This window comes from Pongo pygmaeus, chromosome 19, assembly GCF_028885625.2.
Source record: "Pongo pygmaeus isolate AG05252 chromosome 19, NHGRI_mPonPyg2-v2.0_pri, whole genome shotgun sequence".
NCBI classification, from domain to species: Eukaryota; Metazoa; Chordata; class Mammalia; order Primates; family Hominidae; genus Pongo; species Pongo pygmaeus.
Genome location: NC_072392.2, coordinates 3,830,999 through 3,852,182, shown reverse-complemented (window position 1 = coordinate 3,852,182; position 21,184 = coordinate 3,830,999). Strand labels below are relative to the sequence as shown.

General features: G+C 44.8%; 1 protein-coding gene across 1 annotated transcript in view; it reads left to right on the top strand.

Moving 5' to 3' along the window:
- The window catches only part of ZZEF1 (zinc finger ZZ-type and EF-hand domain containing 1), a 137,884-nt gene that overhangs the window by 77,244 nt on the left and 39,456 nt on the right, over positions 1-21,184 (top strand). Inside the window, exons 29-38 of the mRNA XM_054459311.2 lie at positions 414-882; positions 2,322-2,486; positions 5,940-6,059; positions 7,080-7,241; positions 8,953-9,082; positions 11,117-11,255; positions 13,169-13,334; positions 14,265-14,527; positions 15,446-15,597; positions 20,897-21,047. Of these exons, the coding sequence (XP_054315286.2) occupies positions 414-882; positions 2,322-2,486; positions 5,940-6,059; positions 7,080-7,241; positions 8,953-9,082; positions 11,117-11,255; positions 13,169-13,334; positions 14,265-14,527; positions 15,446-15,597; positions 20,897-21,047 (1,917 nt within the window). The remainder of the gene's footprint in view (positions 1-413; positions 883-2,321; positions 2,487-5,939; positions 6,060-7,079; positions 7,242-8,952; positions 9,083-11,116; positions 11,256-13,168; positions 13,335-14,264; positions 14,528-15,445; positions 15,598-20,896; positions 21,048-21,184) is intronic.

Sequence of the window (21,184 nt, the reverse complement as noted above, 5' to 3'; positions counted from 1 at the left end):
AGAGATGGGGTTTCACTATGTTACCCAAGCTGAGGTATCACCCCAAGTGATCCTCCCGCCTTGGCCTCCCAAAGTGCTGGGATTACAGGCGTGAGCCACCACACCAGGCCTATATCGCTTTATTCATGAAGCTGTCTCTTGCCCTCAATTGTGACGTTTAACTTATTTCCTTTACAGAAGTAGGCAATAAATTTAAACTTTTTTTTTTTTTTTTTACTTTAAATTCTAGGGTACATGTGCACAACGTGCCGGTTTGTTACATATGTATACATGTGCCATGTTGGTGTGCTGCACCCATTAACTCGTCATTTACATTAGGTACATCTCCTAATGCTATCCCTCTCCCCTCCCCCCTCCCCCATAATTTTAACTTTTTTTTTTTTTTTTCAATTATGATTCTTGTTTGCATCTAGCAAAAGAGTGTATTGAGAAGAGTCTTCTATTACTGAAATTTCTGCCCACGGGTATAAGTTCAAAAGAAAGCTGCGAAAAGTTGGAGACTGCCGATGAAACCAATCATCTCCAGCCACTCGACAAGCGTCAGAGGACAAGCTCTGTGGTGGAAGAGCATTTCCAAGCCTCAGTATCTCCCACTGAAGCAGCACCCCCTGCCACAGGAGACCGGAGTCCTGGCCTGGACACCCAGCCAAAGCTACCGTCCAGCAGTGGCCTTCCTGCTGCAGACGTGTCCCCTGCCACAGCTGAAGAGCCCTTGTCACCTTCCACACCCACCCGCCGGCCTCCCTTCACCCGAGGGCGACTCCGGCTGCTCTCCTTTCGATCCATGGAGGAGGCCAGACTGGTGCCCACAGTGAAAGAGAAATACCCTGTGCTGAAGGATGTCATGGACTTCATTAAGGATCAGTCGCTCTCGCACAGGAGGTGAGCCAGTTGTTACCTTCCTGTCGCTTTCTCTTTTTAAGCCGTAGGTACCCAGTCTAGTCAGAGGCTTGAAGTTCATGTTAAAAACAAACAAATAATATTTAGGATAGATCAAGACTTGTTTTAGAATATTCAAGAAAAGTTTTGATTTTTTTTTTTCTTTAAAGAAGTAATTTTTGGGTGGGCACGGTGATTCATGCCTATAATCTCAGCAGTTTGGGAGGCCAAAGTGGGAGGATCACTTGGGGTCAGGAGTTCAAGACCAACCTGGGCACCATAGTGAGAACCCCACCCCCATCTACAAAAATTTTTTTTTTTTTAATTAGCTGAGGCTGGGCGCAGTGGCTCACACCTGTAATCCCAGCAATTTGGGAGGCTGAGGCAGGCGGATCACCTGAGGTCAGGAGTTCGAGACCTGCCTGGCCAACATGGTGAAACCCCGTCTCTACTAAAAATACAAAAATTAGCTGGGCGTAGTGGTGGATGCCTCTAATCCTAGCTACTCGGGAAGCTGAGGCAGGAGAATTGCTTGAAGTTGGAAGGCGGAGGTTGCAGTGAGCAGAGATCACACCACTGTACTCCAACCTGGGCGACAGAACAAGACTCTGTCTCAAAAAAAAAAAAAAATTATCTGAGTTTGGTGGCACCTGCCCGTAGTCCCAGCTACCTGGGAGGCTGAGGCAGGGGGATCACTTGAGCCAGGTAGGTTGAGGCTACAGTAAGTCAAGATTATGCCACTTAACTCCAGCCTGGGTGATAGAGCAAGACTGTCTCAAAAACAAAAAAAAAGATTTTTTTTCATGTAACATTTATATATTATACTGTTTATAAAGTATATCTCAAGAATGTACCATTAGAATTTTAAAAGGAAGCATTTTTTGAGTAGCTGCCCCTTATAAAATTGTCTTATTTTAACCCAGGGAGAAATTTGGATTTGGCATTTTCTAGAAACATGGCCACCCTGTGTTACCCAGGCTGGTCTCGAATGCCTGGGCTCAAGGAATCTTTCTGCATCAGAGGGTTACAGGCATGAGCCACCACACCCAGCCAGGATTTGATGTTTTCCAACAAAATTATTTGTTCATAGGCCTACATCTGTGGAAGTATTGCATGTTTAAGTTAGTGAGGAATTTCCTGTCCTAAGAATTAAGGCTTTGTCTCTATGGAAAGTGAAAATATCAATGTTCCTTTTTAATTCATTAAGTTAAATAATGGGTTGTTGGACTTCTGGACAGTTGGCATGAACTGATTTGTAGTGCTGCCGAGTGATGACTTAAAAATAGTAAAGAGGTATTGGTACTCCTCCTACATGGTGTTTCCAATACCTCACAATAGTATTTCCTCTTTGATATATGGCATCAGGGTTTTGGGGGGGATATTTTCCTTCTGCCCCAGCTCAAGAGTTTTCTGGGTGTTCCTGACTTGCATTGTGTCTCCAGTGTTGTGAAGGTTCTTTCCCTGAGGAAAGCCCAGGCCCAGAGCATCCTGGAAGTCCTGAAGATAACTCAGTACTGTGCAGAATCCCTTGGGCAGCCCCACTGCTTCCATCCACCTTTCATACTTTTCCTGTTGGAGCTTCTGACCTGCCAGAAAGATTTTACCAAGTAAGTACAAAGGACAGGTCCACAAGGAAAACAGCAAAGATCATTGTAAATAAATCCTGATTGTCTTCTCTGATTAATAGCGGCATCATTTCTCTGTAGGATACAAATGTACATTTTTGGTTAATTCATTCTCTTGTTCCAAGGAAAGATGGGTTATATCCTTTTAATATGTAACTGCTGGGAACATGTTTATTCCTCCTGATGAGTTGATCAGCTTTACTTTCCAGATGGTGAGAATTGCATTCCTCATATACTCATGCATCATTTGGCTCCTGGAAGCTGTGAGCTAAATATAAGGCTTACAGAAATGATATTAATCTGAGTACCTCAAAAGGTGGTTCTTAAGATTAACTCAGTAAATACCTTTAGAGTGTCTAGTGTGCTAGAATGTCTTCTGGGTGTTATGCAGCAGTAGACAAGGCAGATTTTGTATTATATTGAGGAGAGAGAGACAGTAAAAAACAAATAAATGAAAAAATACCAGATAGTGATACTGTTATGTGGTGATTAATACAGTGACCTAATTTGGATGGTCAGGGAAGGCAGGCTGAGGAGATGAAAGCCAAGAGGTGAATGACCAGCTAAGATCAGAGAGAACAGCCTTGAAGGCAGAAGGAACAGTGCAAAGGCTCAAGAAGGGGGAGTTAGTCCAAGGAACAGAGAGAAAACCAGTGTGGCTGAGTGACAGGGAAAATGGGATGGGATAAGGTCAGAAAGGCAGGACCCTCATCACTATAAAGTATTTCAATTTTATACCAAGTTGTAGTTGGGAAACCACTGGAGATTTTTAAGCCCAGGAGGATCACACTTTGTTTTCTATTTATAAAAGGTGCCCCTGGCTACTGTGTGAAAAGGGGTGGAAATAAGAAAAGCAGTTAGGAGTCTGTGGCAGTAGTCCAGGCAAGAAATGATGGTGGTTTGACCCAGAGAATAGTACTGGAGATGGGGAGGAAAGGATGAGATTCAGAATGTATTTTAGAGGTAGAATTGTCAGGATTTATGGATGGATAAGATGGAGAGGGTAAATGAAGGAAAGGAATCGTGGGAAACTCCTAGGATTTGGGAGTGAGCAGCTGGTGGATAGTGATGCGTTTTACTGAGGGAAAGAGTATGGAAGAAACAGATTGGGGTGAAAATGAAAAGTTTTGTTTTGGCCATGTGAAGCTGGAAATCTTTTTTTGTAAAGATACCAAGTAAAGCTATTGAGAAAACAGGTCAGCATCTAACTAAAGTTACGGAAAGAAGTCAGGACTAGGGATAGAATTTGGATGCAGTTGGCATGTAGATGACATTTAGAGCCATAATACCTCCTAGAAAGAGTGCAGAGATGGACAAGAAGGGGCCTGGGACCGAGCCATAGGGGCGCTTCTTTACTTAGAAGTCAAGCAGAGAAAGGAGTGTCAGCTAAGGAGATCAAGAAGCAGTGGCCAGTCAGGTAGATCAAAAACCAGGGGATGCTGTTGTCGCAGAAGTCAGGAGAAGAATGGATCTCAAAAGATAAGAATGTCAGGTGAATGCCCTTCCCTGGAAAAAAAAAAAACAAAACATAAGAATGATCAATTGTGTCAAATACTAATGTGAGAATTCGAAAGAGATAAAAACACACTGGATTTGGCAGCAGTCTTACTGGAGCCATTGGCCAAAAGGCCAGCGAGAATGAGGGTGATAAAATGGAGCGACTACAGACATTTAGTTTAAGAAATTTGGCCTCAAAGGGAGCAGAGAAACGGGGAAGTTTTTGGAGGGCGATGTGAGGTCAACTGAGGGTTTCAAAGAGATGTAAGAGTACTTCTGTGTGTTGGTGGAAATGAATCAGTGATAAGGAAGCTTGGTACAGGAAGAGAGGGAATAATTTGCAGTAGCAGTTGTATAAGTTGAGAGATTGGCCTTTGATTGAACCAGGGAGGCTGTATCTGTAGTAGCGGGGAAATAGGACACACAGTGTCCACAAGTTGGCTGGTAGATATTTGGTGGTGCAAAGGTAAGGGAATTCCTATGTGATTGTTACTTTTCTTTCTCAAGATACCTAAGTTTCTCTTTTAAAAAATAAAATACAAGGATAGTCATTAGAGAGAATGGAAGGATGAGAAGGAGATAGTGGTGGCATCAGGAGAAGCAAGAAGGGGTTTTTTGGTGGGGGTGGGGGGTTGGGTTTTTTTTTGTTTGTTTGTTGTTGTTGTTGTTTTTTGTTTTTTTGTCTTGAGACAAGAGTCTCGCTGTGTCGCCCAGGCTGGAGTGCCGTGGCACGATCTCGGCTCACTGCGGCCTCCGTCTCCCAGGTTCAAGTGATCCTCCTGCCTTGGCCTCCTAAGTGTGTGCCACCACGCCTGGCTAATTTTTGTATTTTTACTAGAAACTGGGTTTCCCCATGTTGTCCAGGCTGGTCTCGAACTCCTGACCTCGATCCACCTGGCTCGGCCTCCCTAAGTGATGGGATTACAGGTGTGAGCCACCATGCCTGGCCTATGGGAAGGTTTGATAGTAATGAAAATTGAGAAAGCCAGTCTACTGAATTGTCTGACAATTTTGAGGGCTTATTTGATCATTATGGTTGCAAATTTAAAGTTATACTAGTCAGCTTGCTTGTGTGGTGTTTCCTCCACGACATTCAGCTGTTTTGATAGAGGTATAAGATTTCTCAGGCAAGTACATGGAGGAAGGAAGGGACACGGGAGTTAGTGTTTGCTAAGGTATGGTTATGGGCCATGGAATCTAAGCTGAGAAGGGAGCAGAGAGAAAGCATGGCGGGAGTAGCAGATGGTGAACATGAGGCGGCGTCCTGGGCTGACGCCCGCTGGTATTGAAGAAAAGGCTGCTGTTGGAGTCCTACCTGGGTGAGCAGGAGAGCTGGGGTCAGAATAGGGTGCTCTGCCATCAGTGTATCAGAGATGATGTCATCACACGATAACAAGGTCTGGGAAATGACCGTCAAACTAGGATGGCTAAGGGCGTGGAAGAGAAGATGATTGGAGATGCAGATGGCAGAGAACTGAGGGAAAAAGGAATGGAGACATCATTTTCATGGATGCTGAAGTCACCAAGATGGCCAGGATCATGGTAGAAAAGACAGTGAGGTTGGTGCCAAAGTCATCAATGAAGGGAGACAGAGGGGGAGCATGATTGTGTGGAGACAATCAAATGAGGTAATTTGTGAAAAATACTTAACAGTATCTGGCACCCAAGTAGTGGTGGCAGGGATGGGTTTATATTCACAAAGAAGATAAATAATCTCATCTCCATGCTGCTGGGTAACTCTCTTGAGCCAGTCAAAGGGATTCACTTACTGTTTTGTGCGTTACCTTCTATAGGTATTATATTTGTATTTACTTAAGTTCCTGTGCCGCTTTGTTCAACTGACTGCCACTTGCTCTTTTTCATGTAAGAAATCATGATTATTATTAAGAAAAAGATGTTCTGGCAATTAAGTGAATCAGTGATTTCCTCTGTTTCTAGTTATTTTGGACACCTGGAAGGCTGTGGTGCTGATCTACACAAAGAAATTCGAGACACTTACTATCAACTTGTTCTGTTTTTGGTCAAAGCAGTTAAAGGATTTAGTAGCCTAAGTGACAGGTACTGGATAATTTTATCATTTCTAGAGAAAAAAAATGTATTTTTTTCTGATTATAAAAGAAATATATGTTCACTGTCAAAAATACCAAAAAGCACAAAGAATAAAATAAAAATAACCTCTGATGTTACCACCTAGAGAGCTAATCACTAATGTTAACTTATTCGTATATTTTCTCCCAGTCCTTTTTCTGTCTGGTGTGTATATTTTCTTTTTAAGGGGATGAGTCTGGGTTTTTCTAAGAATTTATAGCCTATTATTTTCTGTTTTGGTATATTAGGAGTTTTTTTGTTTGTTTTGAGACAGGGCCTCATGCTGTCACCCAGGCTAGAGTGCAGTGACTCAGTCGCGGCTCACTGCAGCCTGGACCTCCCAGGCTCAATTGATCCACTCACCTCAGCTTCCTGAGTAGTTGGGACTACAGGCGCATGCCACCATGCCTGGCTAATTTTCTTTATGTTTTGTAGAAACGGGATTTTGCCATGTTGCTCAGGCTGGCCTTGAGCTCCTGGGCTCAAGCAGTCTGCCTGCCTCGGCCTCCCAAAGTGCTGGAATTACAGTCATGAGCCACCACGACCAGCCAGTATATTATGTATTATGTGCAGTTTGAAAACTGGAGTATAAAGCCATTTCCCAGTCCTCTTAGTAAATGGTTTAGACATAAGCCTTAAATCAAATGATTCTTCTGTAAATCTAAACTGCATAACCTTGGCTAATTTGGAGCTGGCCCTGATTTTGCAGTTTATCAGAAGGTGATTTTTACTTCTCAGTTCTTTACCATAAGATACCCCTATGGTGGTCCTGGCAGGGTGGAAACCTTACTTTACACCTTTCAGAGTTATTTTGTGTAAGCTTTGAAGAATGTTTGTGTGGAGTATGAGGAATTTGAAAGGAACCCAAACCAGCAATGTGAAGTTCCTTTCTGCTTTCAATTGCAAACCAGGTCACCTACTTGAATTGCTTCTGTTGCCTCTGTTGGTAATAAACAGCTCTGCTAATGGTCACTTTCACGGCCCCTTTAGGTCCTTGCTCCCTGCCTTATCTTGTGTTCAGACAGCCCTGCTTCATCTTTTGGATATGGGCTGGGAACCCAGTGATCTCGCCTTCTTTGTTGATATTCAGTTACCAGATCTCCTCATGAAAATGTCACAGGAAAATATAAGTGTCCATGACAGTGTGATCAGGTAAGAGCACGGTCCTGTGCGCTGCAGTTCCTAATGTAGGTTATGAAATGCAAGGAACATAGTGGGGGCGTTAAGAGCACAGACTCCGGAGCTAGACTGTCTGTGTCATATCTTGGCTTTGTCACATCCTAGCCGAGTGGCCTTGTGCAAGTCGTATAATCCCTCTGTGCCTCAGTTTCCTCATCTTCAGAGCTGGAGATAACAATGGTGCTGCCTCCGAGGCTTGTTGTGACGAGTACCTAAGTTATATATTTCAGTGTTTAGAACCGCGTCTGGCATATGGTAGAGCTATGTACATTGGTGGTGGTGATCTCGTGAGCTCTGAGGCCGAGAATCCTCTGCATTTTGGTGATCTTAGTATAGCTTGCTGAATTGGGAAATCCTTTTCCATAATTTTTGTTACATGTATGTGTTATGTTAGCCGCTCTAACTTCTTGCACATTATAAGGACCTTAGTTAGAAAAAAATCGTGTATGAAGGGTTTTTTTCCTCCGATTTGGCCTGTATCTCTCCACTGTACTCAAATCCACTTCCCTATTTGTGGCCATTCATGTGTAGAAAAGAAAGTAGAGGAGAAGGGGAGAGGGAATGCTCTAAGAGGAGAGAAGTGGGAGGAAGTGAATGAGTCAACACCAGGACAGTCTCCACTCTCTCAGGAGAGCTGTTCCAAGGGAAAAGGAGACAGAATTAAAGCTGCCTCTTTAGTTCACGAACCTCAGCCGTTGCCTCGCTGTTGGAGCTCCGCTGGCAGAGACCGGGGGCAGCACTGGGGGGCATCAGCTTGTGGATCTTGGCTGTGGGCCTGCTCGCAGTTTCTCACCTTGCCTCCCTGCCACAGTCCTGAGGGGAGGAAGCACGCCCTTTACAGCAAGCCCTCGCGGCACCTCGCGCAAAGCTTAAGTATGAGTATAGGCGTAAAACCATTTTCTTGGAATGCATGAATGAATGAATGTGTATTTATAGCTTGGTAAATATTTTGTATTTGCTCTTAAGCAAATCTTTTTCTGTTTAAAGTTCTAATTGTTAAAACAAGCTGTAAACTGAAATTATGGAAATTTACAATTTTGCATCCAAAAGGAACTTATAGGATTATCTACCTGAAGCACTTTATTTGAAATGAGGAAACTATGGCCATACCACCCTGAATGCACCTGATCTCGTCTGAAATGGGGAGACTGAGGACCAGGGCTGAGTCATGTGTCAAGGTCTCACAGCACCTGACCTCGTCTGAAATGAGGAGACTGAGGACCAGGGCTGAGTCATGTGTCAAGGTCTCACAGCAGCTGGTGGTAGAGCTGAAGTCACAGTGTCTCCTGATTCCCTTCTCATACTGATTCCACCAGGATATGCTGAGCGTGTCTAAATCAGACTAAAAAATAATAATAATAATAACTTTATTTGGCCCTAGTGCCTGGCACATAGTAGGTTCACCATAAATGATTGTCCAGTGGAATTATGCCATGTGGTACAACCTTTCATACTCTTAATTTCTCATCCCTTATAGTCTACTCTGGAAAGGGCTTCTCCTTCTTTCTTGGCATATATCTACCAAATATTTGACAAATCCTGGGGCTTTGAAAAGCAGTTGACCTTTCCCTCTCAGAAGCTGAAAAATGCCCAATATAATAGACCTATAGACACAGAGTCTGCTAACCAGTACTTTCCTTGGTGATTGGGAGAGGCATGCTTTTCTCTTTTTATGTCCTTTCAGCCAATGGAGTGAAGAAGATGAGCTTGCTGATGCCAAGCAGAATTCAGAATGGATGGATGAGTGTCAGGATGGCATGTTTGAGGCCTGGTATGAAAAAATAGCCCAGGAAGATCCAGAGAAGCAGAGGAAAGTAAGACCTCTCAACTAGAGTACTCTGAAGTGATCTGCTAGGAGTTTGGAGAGGAGAGTTTGCCTGGGGGCGGTTCTGGCAGGCTCTTCCCTGAGAGGGCTGCAGGTGGCATTCAATACCCTAGCGAAGGGGTCCCCAACCGCTGAATGCAACTGAATACAGGCTGTGAGCAGCGGGCAAGTGAGGGAGGCTGAGCTCCGCCTCCTGTCAGATCAGCTGCGGCATTGGATTTTCACGGGAGCATGAGCCCACAATAAACGGCGCATGCGAGGGATCTAGTTTGTGCGCGAGGGATCTAGTTTGTGCGCTCCTAATGAGAGTCTAATGACTGATGATCTGAGGTGGAACAGTTTCATCCCGAAACCATCCCCCACCCGGTCCTGTGCAGAAATTGTCTTCTACGAAATTGGTCCCTGGTGCCAAAAAGGGGGACTGCTGCCCTAGAGTCTGGTGTTTAACCTTTAACCTGAGGGGCTGTAAATTCTGATTTGACTACTCAGAGTGGCTCCCTGCCATAGAACTAGACTCATTGGAAAATTGGCTCTTAAAGCTGATGTACAATATGAGGTGCCAATTTACTAATTTACAGTGAGAAATAGAATTGCTGGAGGGCCTGGGCTCTAGTGTCCTTGGAGCAGCACATTCTCTTCCTGTAGACAAGCAGCGTGGGAAGCCACGTTTCCATCAGAAGACTGCCTGGTGAGCATGGGAGCAGCCGTATATATAGAGAGGGCATCAGAGCGGCATGATTCAGATGTGCAAAGACTCAGGCTCAGATAGCCCACTGTGTCCATCTCCTCGTCAGGTGTTAAATCCATCGCTACCACATGTGCCAAGCATCTGCTGCCTCAGATTCATTCATTTTCTAAGTATCGAGTGCCTACTATGTGCCAACCACTTTGTTCACATAGCACCACTGTGGTGCTTGGATGGAGCTTGCCAAGTGGGCCTTTGTGGCTTTTTCTCTCTCATATGTTAATACCTTTTGGGAGTTCTGTAGTTTTAAGGTGACTTGGCATATTTGCTCTGGTCTCCTGTATGACTTACTGATTTAGATCCCTCATTTCCAGGCCCTAAAGAGAAACAATACTGTAGTCCAAGTACTTTCCAGTAAAGCAATTTGTTTGCTCATTAAACAGTACCCAGACTATCCCTGCAGAAAGTTTGCCTGTAAGTGCCAGGGCCAGTACTCCTTTTGCAGTGTTTCCTGTATCTGTGAACACTACCATCGTCCAACCATGTACCCAAGCCAGAAACTCTCCTCCCTTTTACTGATCCCCATATCCAGTCGGTCACCAAGGTTTCCCACTTCTGCCTCAACACCTCAAATCTACGTACCTTTCACCATCCCGCTTACTACTCAGTCCCAGCCCTTATAATGTGCCATGGGACTCCTTTAACACTTTGGTCATGGTCAGTCTCCCTGAGTCCAGGCTTGCCCCTTGGATCCATTCTTTCCTCAACTTCCAGAAGAGCACTCCAGTCCGATCACATTACTCTTCTCTCTAAAAACAATCTGTAACTCCTAAGACTGATATTCAAGGCCCTTTGTGGTTTAACCTTTCTCTCTTCATCTGACTATTCCCCTCTGTACTGTATTCGACACACTGAGTCATGCCAATTTCATAAACCTTTCTCTCATCCCCTTTTTGCTGTCTGTCAAATTTGCTATTCCTATCTGACATGCCCACCTCCCTTACCCCGACCCATCTGGTACCTGTTTGTCCTTTGGGTCTCAGCTGAGGAATTATCTCCTTTGGAAAACCTTCTTTGACCTTCCGAATACCCATTGGTAGCCATAGTCTTCTGTCCTCTAAGCCTCCTGCATTTTCCTGTGAAAACACTGGTCATAATGGTCATCACCTCCTTGATGGAATTCCCAACTAGACACTGAGGAGCTTATTCCTCATCAAATCCTAGCACCTAGTACAGTGCCTGGAACATCTTCAGTACCTATTGAATGGAGGAATTGATTAGTGAATTGTGGCCACCTTAGAAAATCTATCAGTTAATTGTATTTGTTTGGCCTTACAGATGCACATGTTTATTGCTCGCTACTGTGACCTGTTAAATGTGGACATCTCTTGTGATGGGTGTGATGAGATTGCCCCCTGGCATCGATACCGCTGTCTGCAGTGCAGCGACATGGATCTCTGCAAAACTTGCTTCCTAGGTAAATTTCATGAACTGGGTACGCCATATCCAAAGGCAATATCACTTCTGATTTCTATGATCTTGTCATTTTTAAAAACTCTCGGTGTACTAAATCAAAGTACTGCCCAGTGGTATTTTCTCTGACTCCTTGGCGAACATGAGCCTTATCTCCTCAACTAAATGAAAAGCTCCACAGCCCTAATATCTGTCGTGCTTCCTTCTTCTATCATGCTGGGTGTAGCCACTTAATAAACACTCGGGACCAGTGTATGTATGTTCAGTGGAGTTTTCAGGAAATAATGTTTGCTTCTGAATCATGCAGTGTTTACATGTAGCAAAATACACACCCACACATACACAAGCAAGCTTCAGAAATCCTCTCATACACTTGACTTGTAGGTGCTGAGGTAAAACAGATGCACAGTAGTGCACACCTGACTGGCCTTTTTGTGCATGGCCCAGTGGTAAAAGACAGCCCTTGCCCTGGAACCATCTACAGTCCAGCAGGAGGACTGGACAGATCCACAGAATGTCTGTTCCAGTACAAGAATGTGTGTGCTGAGTTATAAATGAGGGTACAGATTGTTTCTGGAAAAGTTTAGAAGCAGTAGTAGCATTGCTGCAGGGAAGGCTTGTGAAGGAGGTGGAATGAGAATTGGTTTTTGAAGAAAGTTAGAACTGGATGCTGTGTAGGAAACGTTGGGGGACGGTATCACCATCAAGGGCATAGCAAACCCTGGGACAGAGGAGTGTCTGTAGTGACTTTAGATGGACATGCTGAAATGTTTGCCCAACTAAGTGATGGATTAAGACAGGTGGGGCCCCCGATTGTGGGACCCCAAGATACTAGGCTAAGGAGTTTGAATAGTCTAGACACAACAGGGAAGGTTTTTGAAGTAGGTATTATTAATAACATGATGAGAGCTATGCTAGAGGAAGGTGGTTCTGTCGGTGTTAAGAGTCTCCTTTAGGAAATCAGTCACAGTATTCACACAGGCATGGGAGCCTGGACTGGGTTCATGGCAGTGAGAATGAACAGAAGTGGGCCAGGCGCGAGGAGCATTCTGCAGGGTCCATGACAGAGCTTAGAGTGAGAAGGGCCCAAGGGCCTTAGAGTGAGGAGACCAGTGCAGCCCATCTCTTTCCTGACTGTTATTCTCTCTCACTCACTGGGTCTGGGTCTGGTTCCCCACTCCCCGAGACAAAATCTCACTCTGTCACTCAGGCTAGAGTGCAGTGGCGCCATCTCAGCTCACTGCAACTTCTGCCTCCTGGGTTAAAGTGATTTTCCTGCTTCAGCCTCCCAAGTAGCTGGGAGTACAGGTGCCTACCACCACACGTGGCTAATTTTTGTATTTTCAATAGAGACGAGGTTTCACCATATTGCCCAGGCTGGTCTTGAACTCTTAGACTCAAGCGATCTGCCTGCCTCGGCCTCCCAAAGTGCTGGGATTACAGGCATGAGCCACAACGCCTGGCCCTTTTTAAATTTTTTTATTTTTATTTTTTTATTTTGGAAGTCTGTTTTCATCTGTGATTCTGGAGTGAAAAAGGAAGAGCAAATATCCTGATCAGTCCTTAGTGCTTGTTAACAGGAATACGTCAACAGAGGCTTACTCTTTGTTAGTGGAGGGGTCATAGGAGACAGCTCACAAATTAACATGTGGACTTGTTTCCACCAAACAGCAGTCCTGATAATATATTTGATCTCACTGTACCATTGCCGAGAAATTCTGTGCCAAGAATCTCATTCATATGCCTGGAGCCACCCAGGCAGAGCACCCTGTCTCCAGAGAATGCCTGTCTGTGGGCCCTGTATCCCTGAGCAGTCGCTTGGGAACGGCCCTGGTGCTGGGATTGGTTTGGGTTTGGAAACTAGCCCATCTAGGAGCCCTCTGCCTCATCCCCTCACACTGCTGTGTTTCTCCCCAGGTGGGGTGAAGCCTGAGGGCCACGGAGACGACCATGAAATGGTCAACATGGAGTTTACCTGTGACCACTGCCAGGGTTTGATCATAGGCCGGAGGATGAATTGCAATGTTTGCGATGACTTTGATCTTTGCTATGGATGCTATGCAGCGAAGAAATATTCCTATGGGTATGTCTCAAATGACCGTCGCCACAAAGCCTTTTCTTTACATGTTCCTTCACTTGAAAAGGGACTTCTTTCTTTTTATAAAAAAAAGGTTTTTTTTAATTTAAAAATTTAAACATAACCAAAAGTAAAGAGACTAACACAGTGAACCTTCATGTACCCATTACCCAGGTTCAGCAGTTAGAAAGGTTTTGTAATGTGTGCTTAGTTTATTCCTTTTTTTTTTTTTTCTATGTTAAAGTATTTTAAAGCCAATTCCAGGACTGGGCTCGGTGGCTCACGCCTGTAATCCCAGCACTTTGAGAGGCCGAGGCGAACTCCTGTGGTCAGGAGTTCAAGATCAGCCTGCCCAACATGGAGAAACCCCGTCTCTACTAAAAATACAAAAATTAGCTGGGTGTGGTGGCGGGTGCCTGTAATCCCAGCTACTTGGGAGGCTAAGGCATGAGAATCGCTTGAACCTGGGAGGCGGAGGTTGCGGTGAGCTGAGACTGCACCACTGCACTCCAGCCTGGGCGACAGAGTGAGACTCCATCTCAAATAAATAAATACATAAATAAAGCAAATTCTAGGTCTTAAATTATTTCCTTCCTCCATACTTTATACCCCCCTTTAAAAATTATGGGTTTTATTCACATTACCAAAATGCTATTAACACACCTTCCAAAATCACAATAAGCAATTCTTCCTTAGTCCAATTTCCACAGACAACCTCTGGGGATTGTGAAACCCTGAAAGGCATGTTCTGTGTTTGTGTTTCTTCATTTTTCTGGGGAGAGGGCCCACACCTTTCTTTACATTTTCAGTAACCGCATCCTAGAGGAGACTAATGCCCAGTTGCGACCACATGCTCTCCTAAGGCCCTGTGCTACTGTTTGGAGCCACATAAGCTTTTGGAGGGTTGTAAGCTTTAAATGTGTCTTGCCTTTGCAGCCATTTGCCTACCCACAGCATCACGGCCCACCCAATGGTAACCATTCGGATCAGTGACCGGCAGAGGCTCATCCAGCCATATATCCATAACTACTCCTGGCTGCTCTTTGCTGCCCTGGCTCTCTATAGCGCCCACCTGGCCAGTGCAGAGGATGTGGATGGGGAGAAGCTGGACCCCCAGACCCGTAGCAGTGCCACCACCCTGCGGAGCCAGTGCATGCAGCTCGTCGGGGACTGTCTGATGAAGGCTCATCAGGGAAAAGGTGACTTCCCAATGCACAGAAACCAAAACCAGCCCTCAGTTCCTGGTGAAAAAAAGCCTTGGCAAATGTAAAATACTAAGCTTAGTTTACAGGTGGCAACATCCAGTTTTCCACAAAAGGGGCTTACCCTGGTGTGGAACTTAATTTTTAAGTTCCCCGATGGATTTTAGAGAAATGTTGGCATTGAAGTTCAACATTTATTTTCTCTGAAACTAATATTAATTAATACCTCAAACTAATTTTAAATAATAATTAAAACTCTTTATATCTGTGGATGCAGTCTAGTATTTGAATCTACCAAACCTTGCTGAAAGAATCCAGACTTCTTAACCTGGAGTGTGAATCTCCTTCCACACAAGTGTATTCTAGATGAGAGCTGTTTACGAGTAAAATAGTTTAGCAATATATCGACATGAATCTGACTTGACTAAGGAGTGGTGGGAAGAAAACAACTTGAAAGTTAAACCTTGGAGACATCTAAGTTCCTTCAGATAATGGCATCCCCATTCTAGTCAACATTAGGGAACCAGGCCTGTATGAGATAGCACATGGGTAACGCCAGCACCTTAGAGCAATTCCCGTACCCGTTTGCCAGTGAGAATTGAGCAGTCTGATTGTGTGGGGCTACTATAAAAGTATAATGTTGATTATTTTCTAAATAGACAATCCTGTTATATATTTTATCTTCTATTGTTAATAAAGTGCAGGTATCCCTTGCTATTCAGCCTCTCACCATCTGAGATGAGGAGATGAGTAGATTTAGACAGCGAGGGATGTTCATGTTGAGTCCTCTAGGATTTGGTTTGTGGAGAACTCATTTATCTATTTCTGTATAATGGCAAAGTAACTTATGGCACTTGCTGAAAAGAACTCTCATTATAAAACTTCTAACCATTCTCTGATTTGCTTCCCACATAGGCCTTAAAGCTCTAGCTCTGCTGGGTGTATTGCCAGATGGGGACTCGAGCCCAGAAGATCAGGCCCTACCAGTCGCTGTGCCCACCCGAGCGTCAGAGGAGCAGCTAGAGAAGAAAGCTGTCCAGGGTGCTGAGGTGTCAGAAGCAGGCAATGTAAATGACGATTCTTCACTACACAGAATCACAGGTTGAACTCTAGAGAGAGCCATTCACTCAGTGTAGCATAGCAGAGAGTTTAAGAGCACAGACTCCTAACCCAGACTGCTGGATTCACATGCCTGCTCCATCAAACCTTGGGCATGTTGCTATCATCTCTTCAGTGTTTGTTTTATTTTCTTTTGTTTTGTTTTGAAACAGGGTCTCACTGTCGCCCAGGCTGGAGTGCAGTGGCATGATCTTGGCTCACTGCAGCCTTGACCTCCCCAGGCTGAAGTGATCCTCCCACTTCAGCCTTCTGAGTATCTGGGGCCGCAGGCATGTGCTACCATGCCTGGCTAATTTTTGTATTTTTTGTAGAGACAGGGTTTCTCCATGTTGCCCAGGGTGGTCGTGAACTCCTGGGCTCAAGTGATCTGCTGGCCTTGGCCTCCCAAAGTGATGGGATTACAGGCATGAGCCACTGCACCCAGCCTGCCTCAGTTTTCTCATCTGTAAAATGGGGATGATTATAATAATACTTGTAACACAGGCTTATTGTGAGGAGTTGTATATATTACGTAGTTCGAGCTACTGTATGTCAAGTGCTTAGAAGAGTTGATAGTAAGTTCCATATCTGTGTTAACCACTCCCGTTACCTGTCTCCTGGTAGTTTTTATAAGAATTGAACAAGATTATGCACCTAAAGAAATTAATTGGCCAGGCACGGTGGCCTGTAATCCCAGCACTTTGGGAGGCCAAGGTGGGCAGATCACGAGGTCAGATGTTCAAGACCAGCCTGGCCAACATGGTGAAACCCTGTCTCTACTAAAAATACAAAAAAAAAAAAAAAAAAAAAAAAATTATCCAGGCTGGTGTCACGTGCCTGTAGTCCCAGCTACTCGAGAGGCAGGGGAATCGCTTGAACCCGGGAGGCGGAGGTTGCAGTGAGCCGAGATGGCGCCACTGCACTCCAACCTGGGCAAAAGGGCAAGACTCCATCTCAAAAAAAAAAAGTCATTCCTAGCCCATGGTGCACACTGTATCTGTGTAGCTGTATTTACATTCAGTCAACAATTAGGTGTTACTGAATGCTTACTGTTTACCAGGTAGACACAGTAATTTACACATAGTTGCATAAACAGAAAAGCCATTCTGGATCCAGGTATAACCTGTGATAGTGGCACTAAAGATTGTTTTATGGAAGAGCACGCCATTGTTTCTATGATGCTGCCTCCAGAGCTTGAGTTTCTGCTGAAGAGGCCCTTGACTGCCACAGGGGTCGATGATGTTGCTGTCCTCTGTCTGTCTGGTTGCTAGTTCAAGGATTCCCCCATCTGGTGGTTGTAGCTCACCAAGGTCTCATTCTCATGTGGAGGAATACAAAAGCAAAACTGGCCAGCAGAAACATCAACATTTTTATTATTTCCATTCAGCCAGAGAGTCAGTCGAAGACAGGCCACATAATCATCAAGCCTGTCTCTCAACCGTCCACATTTTTTCCATGAAACCCTTTCTGTAGGCGGCAGTTTAACCACCCACGGATTATGATGGGAACAAAGAGAACATTGTTAGGAGAAATGGGATTAATCAGTAGTCCTCACCTTCAAGCCTGGGAATATTTGTATCTTCTTGTGAGCCCTCAGCATCTTAAAACTAACCTTCCACCCATAAGCACTGTGCTTCCCCGTTTATCCTTTTATTTATGTCAGAATGGACTTAATAGGATTTTTTATGGGTTTTTTTTTTTTATTCAATGGATAAAAATCTATTACTTTTCTTATTTTTTTTGAGACAGGGTCTCACTCTGTTGCCCAGGCTGGAGTGCAGTGGTATGATCTTGGCTCACTGCAACCTCCGTCTCCTGCGCTCCAATGATCCTTCTACCTCAGCCTCTCAAGTAACTGGGACTACAGGCGCCCACCACCACGCCCAGCTAATTTTTTGTATTTTTAGTAGAGACGGGTTTCACCGTGTTAGCCAGGTTGGTCTCGATCTTCTGACCTCGTGATCTGCCTGCCTCGGCCTCCCAAAGTGCTGGGATTACAGGCGTGAGCCACCGCGCCCGGCCAATTTTCTTATTTTTTTTTGAGACAGGGTCTCACTCTGTTGCCCAGGCTGGGGTGCAGTGGTATGATCTTGGCTCACTGCAACCTCCACCTCCTGGGCTCCAACGATCCTCCCACCTCAGCCTCTCAAGTAACTGGGACTACAGGTGTATGCCACCATGCCAGCTAATTTTTGTAGTTTTTGTAGGGATGGGGTTTTGCCATGTTACCTGGTTGGTCTCGAACTCCTGGACTCAAGCAAAGTGCTAGGATTACAGGCCTGAGCCACTGTGCCTGACCCAGTATTTATTTTGATGCTCAAATTGTCCCATGTTTGGGCAGTGGAAACTGCTCCTCCCTGGCTTTTGTGTTCTTTTGATATGTTGCCATTATTTTTTGAACAGTTCCTTAATTTTTGATAGAGAAAGATGTTTCAGGCTTGTTTTAGGCCTTCCCTGCCTCAGGATTGAAATGGGACTTTTTCCAAAGAGGTCCCGGGGCACTGTCTTTATTCTTGAGCTATTCCCACCTTTTGAGTCCCCTTCCCACCCACCAGCAGCCAGGTGCACCCAGGGAATCCTGCCTCTGGCTCTTCCTCTTAGTCTTCTAGTAAAGCTGCAAGCAATTTCCAGCACTGTCCCCACAACTGAACCTGAGTGTTGCCACTACAGTGGCCATAACGACCGTATCCCACTGGGGCCCCAGGACAGATCACTGTTTTTCAACTCTCACATGCTTCTAAGCAACCCCAGGGCCCTGGTAAGGGTATCTACCTTTTCTCCCTCCAATGACTAGAGATCCTTTTTGTTTTGAACAACTGAGAAACCAACCTTAGCCAGAGGCATCATCCAGAAGATTCTGTCTACAGTGTCCTGTGATAACAGGAAAAAAGATAAGTCATTTGCCACAACTTGGGAATTATATTGCCTTCACAAGCGCCATATGGTACAGGGAGTATGGTGTCAGGTCTTTTCAGAGGGTACATTTAACAAAGCAAGTAGCTCTCCCAGTTTCAGTCCTCTCTTAGGACAGTCTTACAGTCACATTTTTCTCAGAAAGAGGTTGAAGGTAGGATTGATGTTGAGGTTACATATGCAGAGAGGGGAGGATGAGTTAGGTACCCCTGGGAGACGGCATGCCTCCTCCTGAACGTTTGGTGTTGGATCACACTCCATCTTTGGCCCCAAAGAGTGAAAGTCACGTTTGGCCTTCTCAGACCTGAAGCTGGGGTGCCTCCACCATGCACAGAAGACTTCCCATGTAGCCACAGTTCCACACATAAGCCTGTTTGACAATAGGGAAAGGCATCCTGAGGGTCCCAGGAGTGCAGACAATCACTGGGGGGATTCTGAGTGACTTCTCAGGAAATGCAGCTGACAGCTGTCACCTTGCCCATCTGGGCAGCTCAGCACTAGACTCCTGATTCCAGAAAAGTCTCCCACCTCCAGGGAGGGCCCCTTTAACAAGTCTCATTGCCAAAATGGGATTCTCAAAAGGGCATCAAAGGTATGTTTATTCTGTTTTTTAAAATAAAGAGGCTGGGCGTGGTGGCTCATGCCTGTAATCCCAGCACTTTGGGAGGCCAAGATGGGCGGATCGCAAGGTCAGGAGATCAAGACCATCCTGGCTAACACGGTGAAACCTCATCTCTACTAAAAATACAAAAAATTAGCTGGGTGTGGTGGCGGGCACCTGTAGTCCCAGCTACTCAGGAGGCTGAGGCAGGAGAATCACTTGAACCTGGGAGGCAGAGCTTGCAGTGAGCCGAGATGGCGCCACTGCACTCCAGCCTGGGCAACAGAGTGAGACTCCATCTCAAAAAAAAAAAAAAAAAAAAACACAGCGTCTAGGAAACAGCAGCTAGGAAAGAATGCTAAAAACCTGGTAGAAAGGGTGTGATTAGTTAGGTTTAGGAGTAGCATCCGGTTTTGTTTGATCAAGTGACATGTGTGGTTGGCTTTATGTACACCTTCCATGTTAATTAACAAAGGCAAATTCTATAGAAAACTAAGAGAGGAAATATACACAACCCACAACTCTGTCCCACAGCCCACAGAATGCCAGTTTCTACAGCAATAAAATAGCTTCATCTGTGGCAGTGAAAACAATGTCATATTTCTAGGCTACAGAATTGATGTAGTCTTATCTTCATCATATTAAAGATAATGTTAGATATCAAGAATTTTCTAATTATTCTGTAAATAAAGATTTGTTTGGTTTTCATACTGAAGAAAACAAAGTACATTAACGATAGTCACCAGAGTGTACTAGAAGGGAAATCACAACTTTTTATACTCACAGAGTCAAAAGAAAAAGAAAATTTCACAGCTTTGTCTTTTTCCTCAACTTTCCATACTTGGTTTCTGAAAGCTGAATAGAATGTATGAGAGGTTTTTAATAGAACCATTTCTTATGGGACTGCAGGCTCTGACAGAGGGACATTTGGAAGATGGGGGATGCGATGCAATGGTTACTATCTTATTTTTTTTGAGACAGAGTCTCGCTCTGTCGCCCAGGCTGGAGTGCAGTGGCGCAATCTTGGCTCACTACAACCTCCTCCTCCTGGGTTGAAGCGATTCTCCTGCCTCAGCCTCCTGAGTAGCTGGGATTACAGGCACACGCCACCAGGCCCAGCTAATTTTTGTATTTTTAGTAGAGATGGGGTTTCGCCATGTTGGCCAGGCTGGTGTTGAACTCCTGACCTCAAGGGATCTGCCCGCCTTGGCCTCCCAAAGTGCTGGAATTATAGACATGAGCCATCACGCCCAGCCCAATGGTTACTGTCTTAATTAGAATATAGATTTACCATAAGAAATGAGTGGCATAGGCGAGGCGTGGTAGTTCACACCTGTAATCCCAGCACTTAAAGAGGACAAGGTGGGCAGATCACGAGGTCAAGAGATCGAAACCATCCTGGCCAACATGGTGAAACCCCGTCTCTACTAAAAATACAAAAATTAGCTGGGCATGGGGGCACGCACCTGTAGTCCCAGCTACTCAGGAGGCTAAGGCAGGAGGATTGCTTGAACCTGGGAGGTGGAGGTTGCAGTGAGCCGAGATCACACCACTGCACTCTAGCCTGGTGACAGAGTGAGACTCTATCTCAAAAAAACACACACAAAAAAGAAAAAAGAAATGAGTGGCATTTTCTAATGGCATTCAAAAGTTTTTTAGTCTATGAAGACTGGCTAATCATTAAAAAGTTATCATAGTCATGGAGCAAACTTTGTTATAAGAAACCTTAATTCTTTTACACTTTGTTTTTTTAGGGAAAGAGAGCTGTTCATGAGGAAGTCAGACCTGTTGATTTCAAGCAGAGAAATAAGGCAGATAAAGGTGTATCATTAACGAAGGATCCTTCATGCCAGACCCAAATTTCAGATTCACCTGCAGATGCTAGCCCACCTACAGGACTTCCAGGTAAAGACTGTTTGACCATTATCTTGGTCTCTTTCATCTTAGAATGCACGTATACCCATCCCTGAGCTGTTTGTGGCACGCGGCTTGACATTGGCTAGATGCCAGGGGCGCGTGGTTTCTCAGTTCTGTTTAGATGG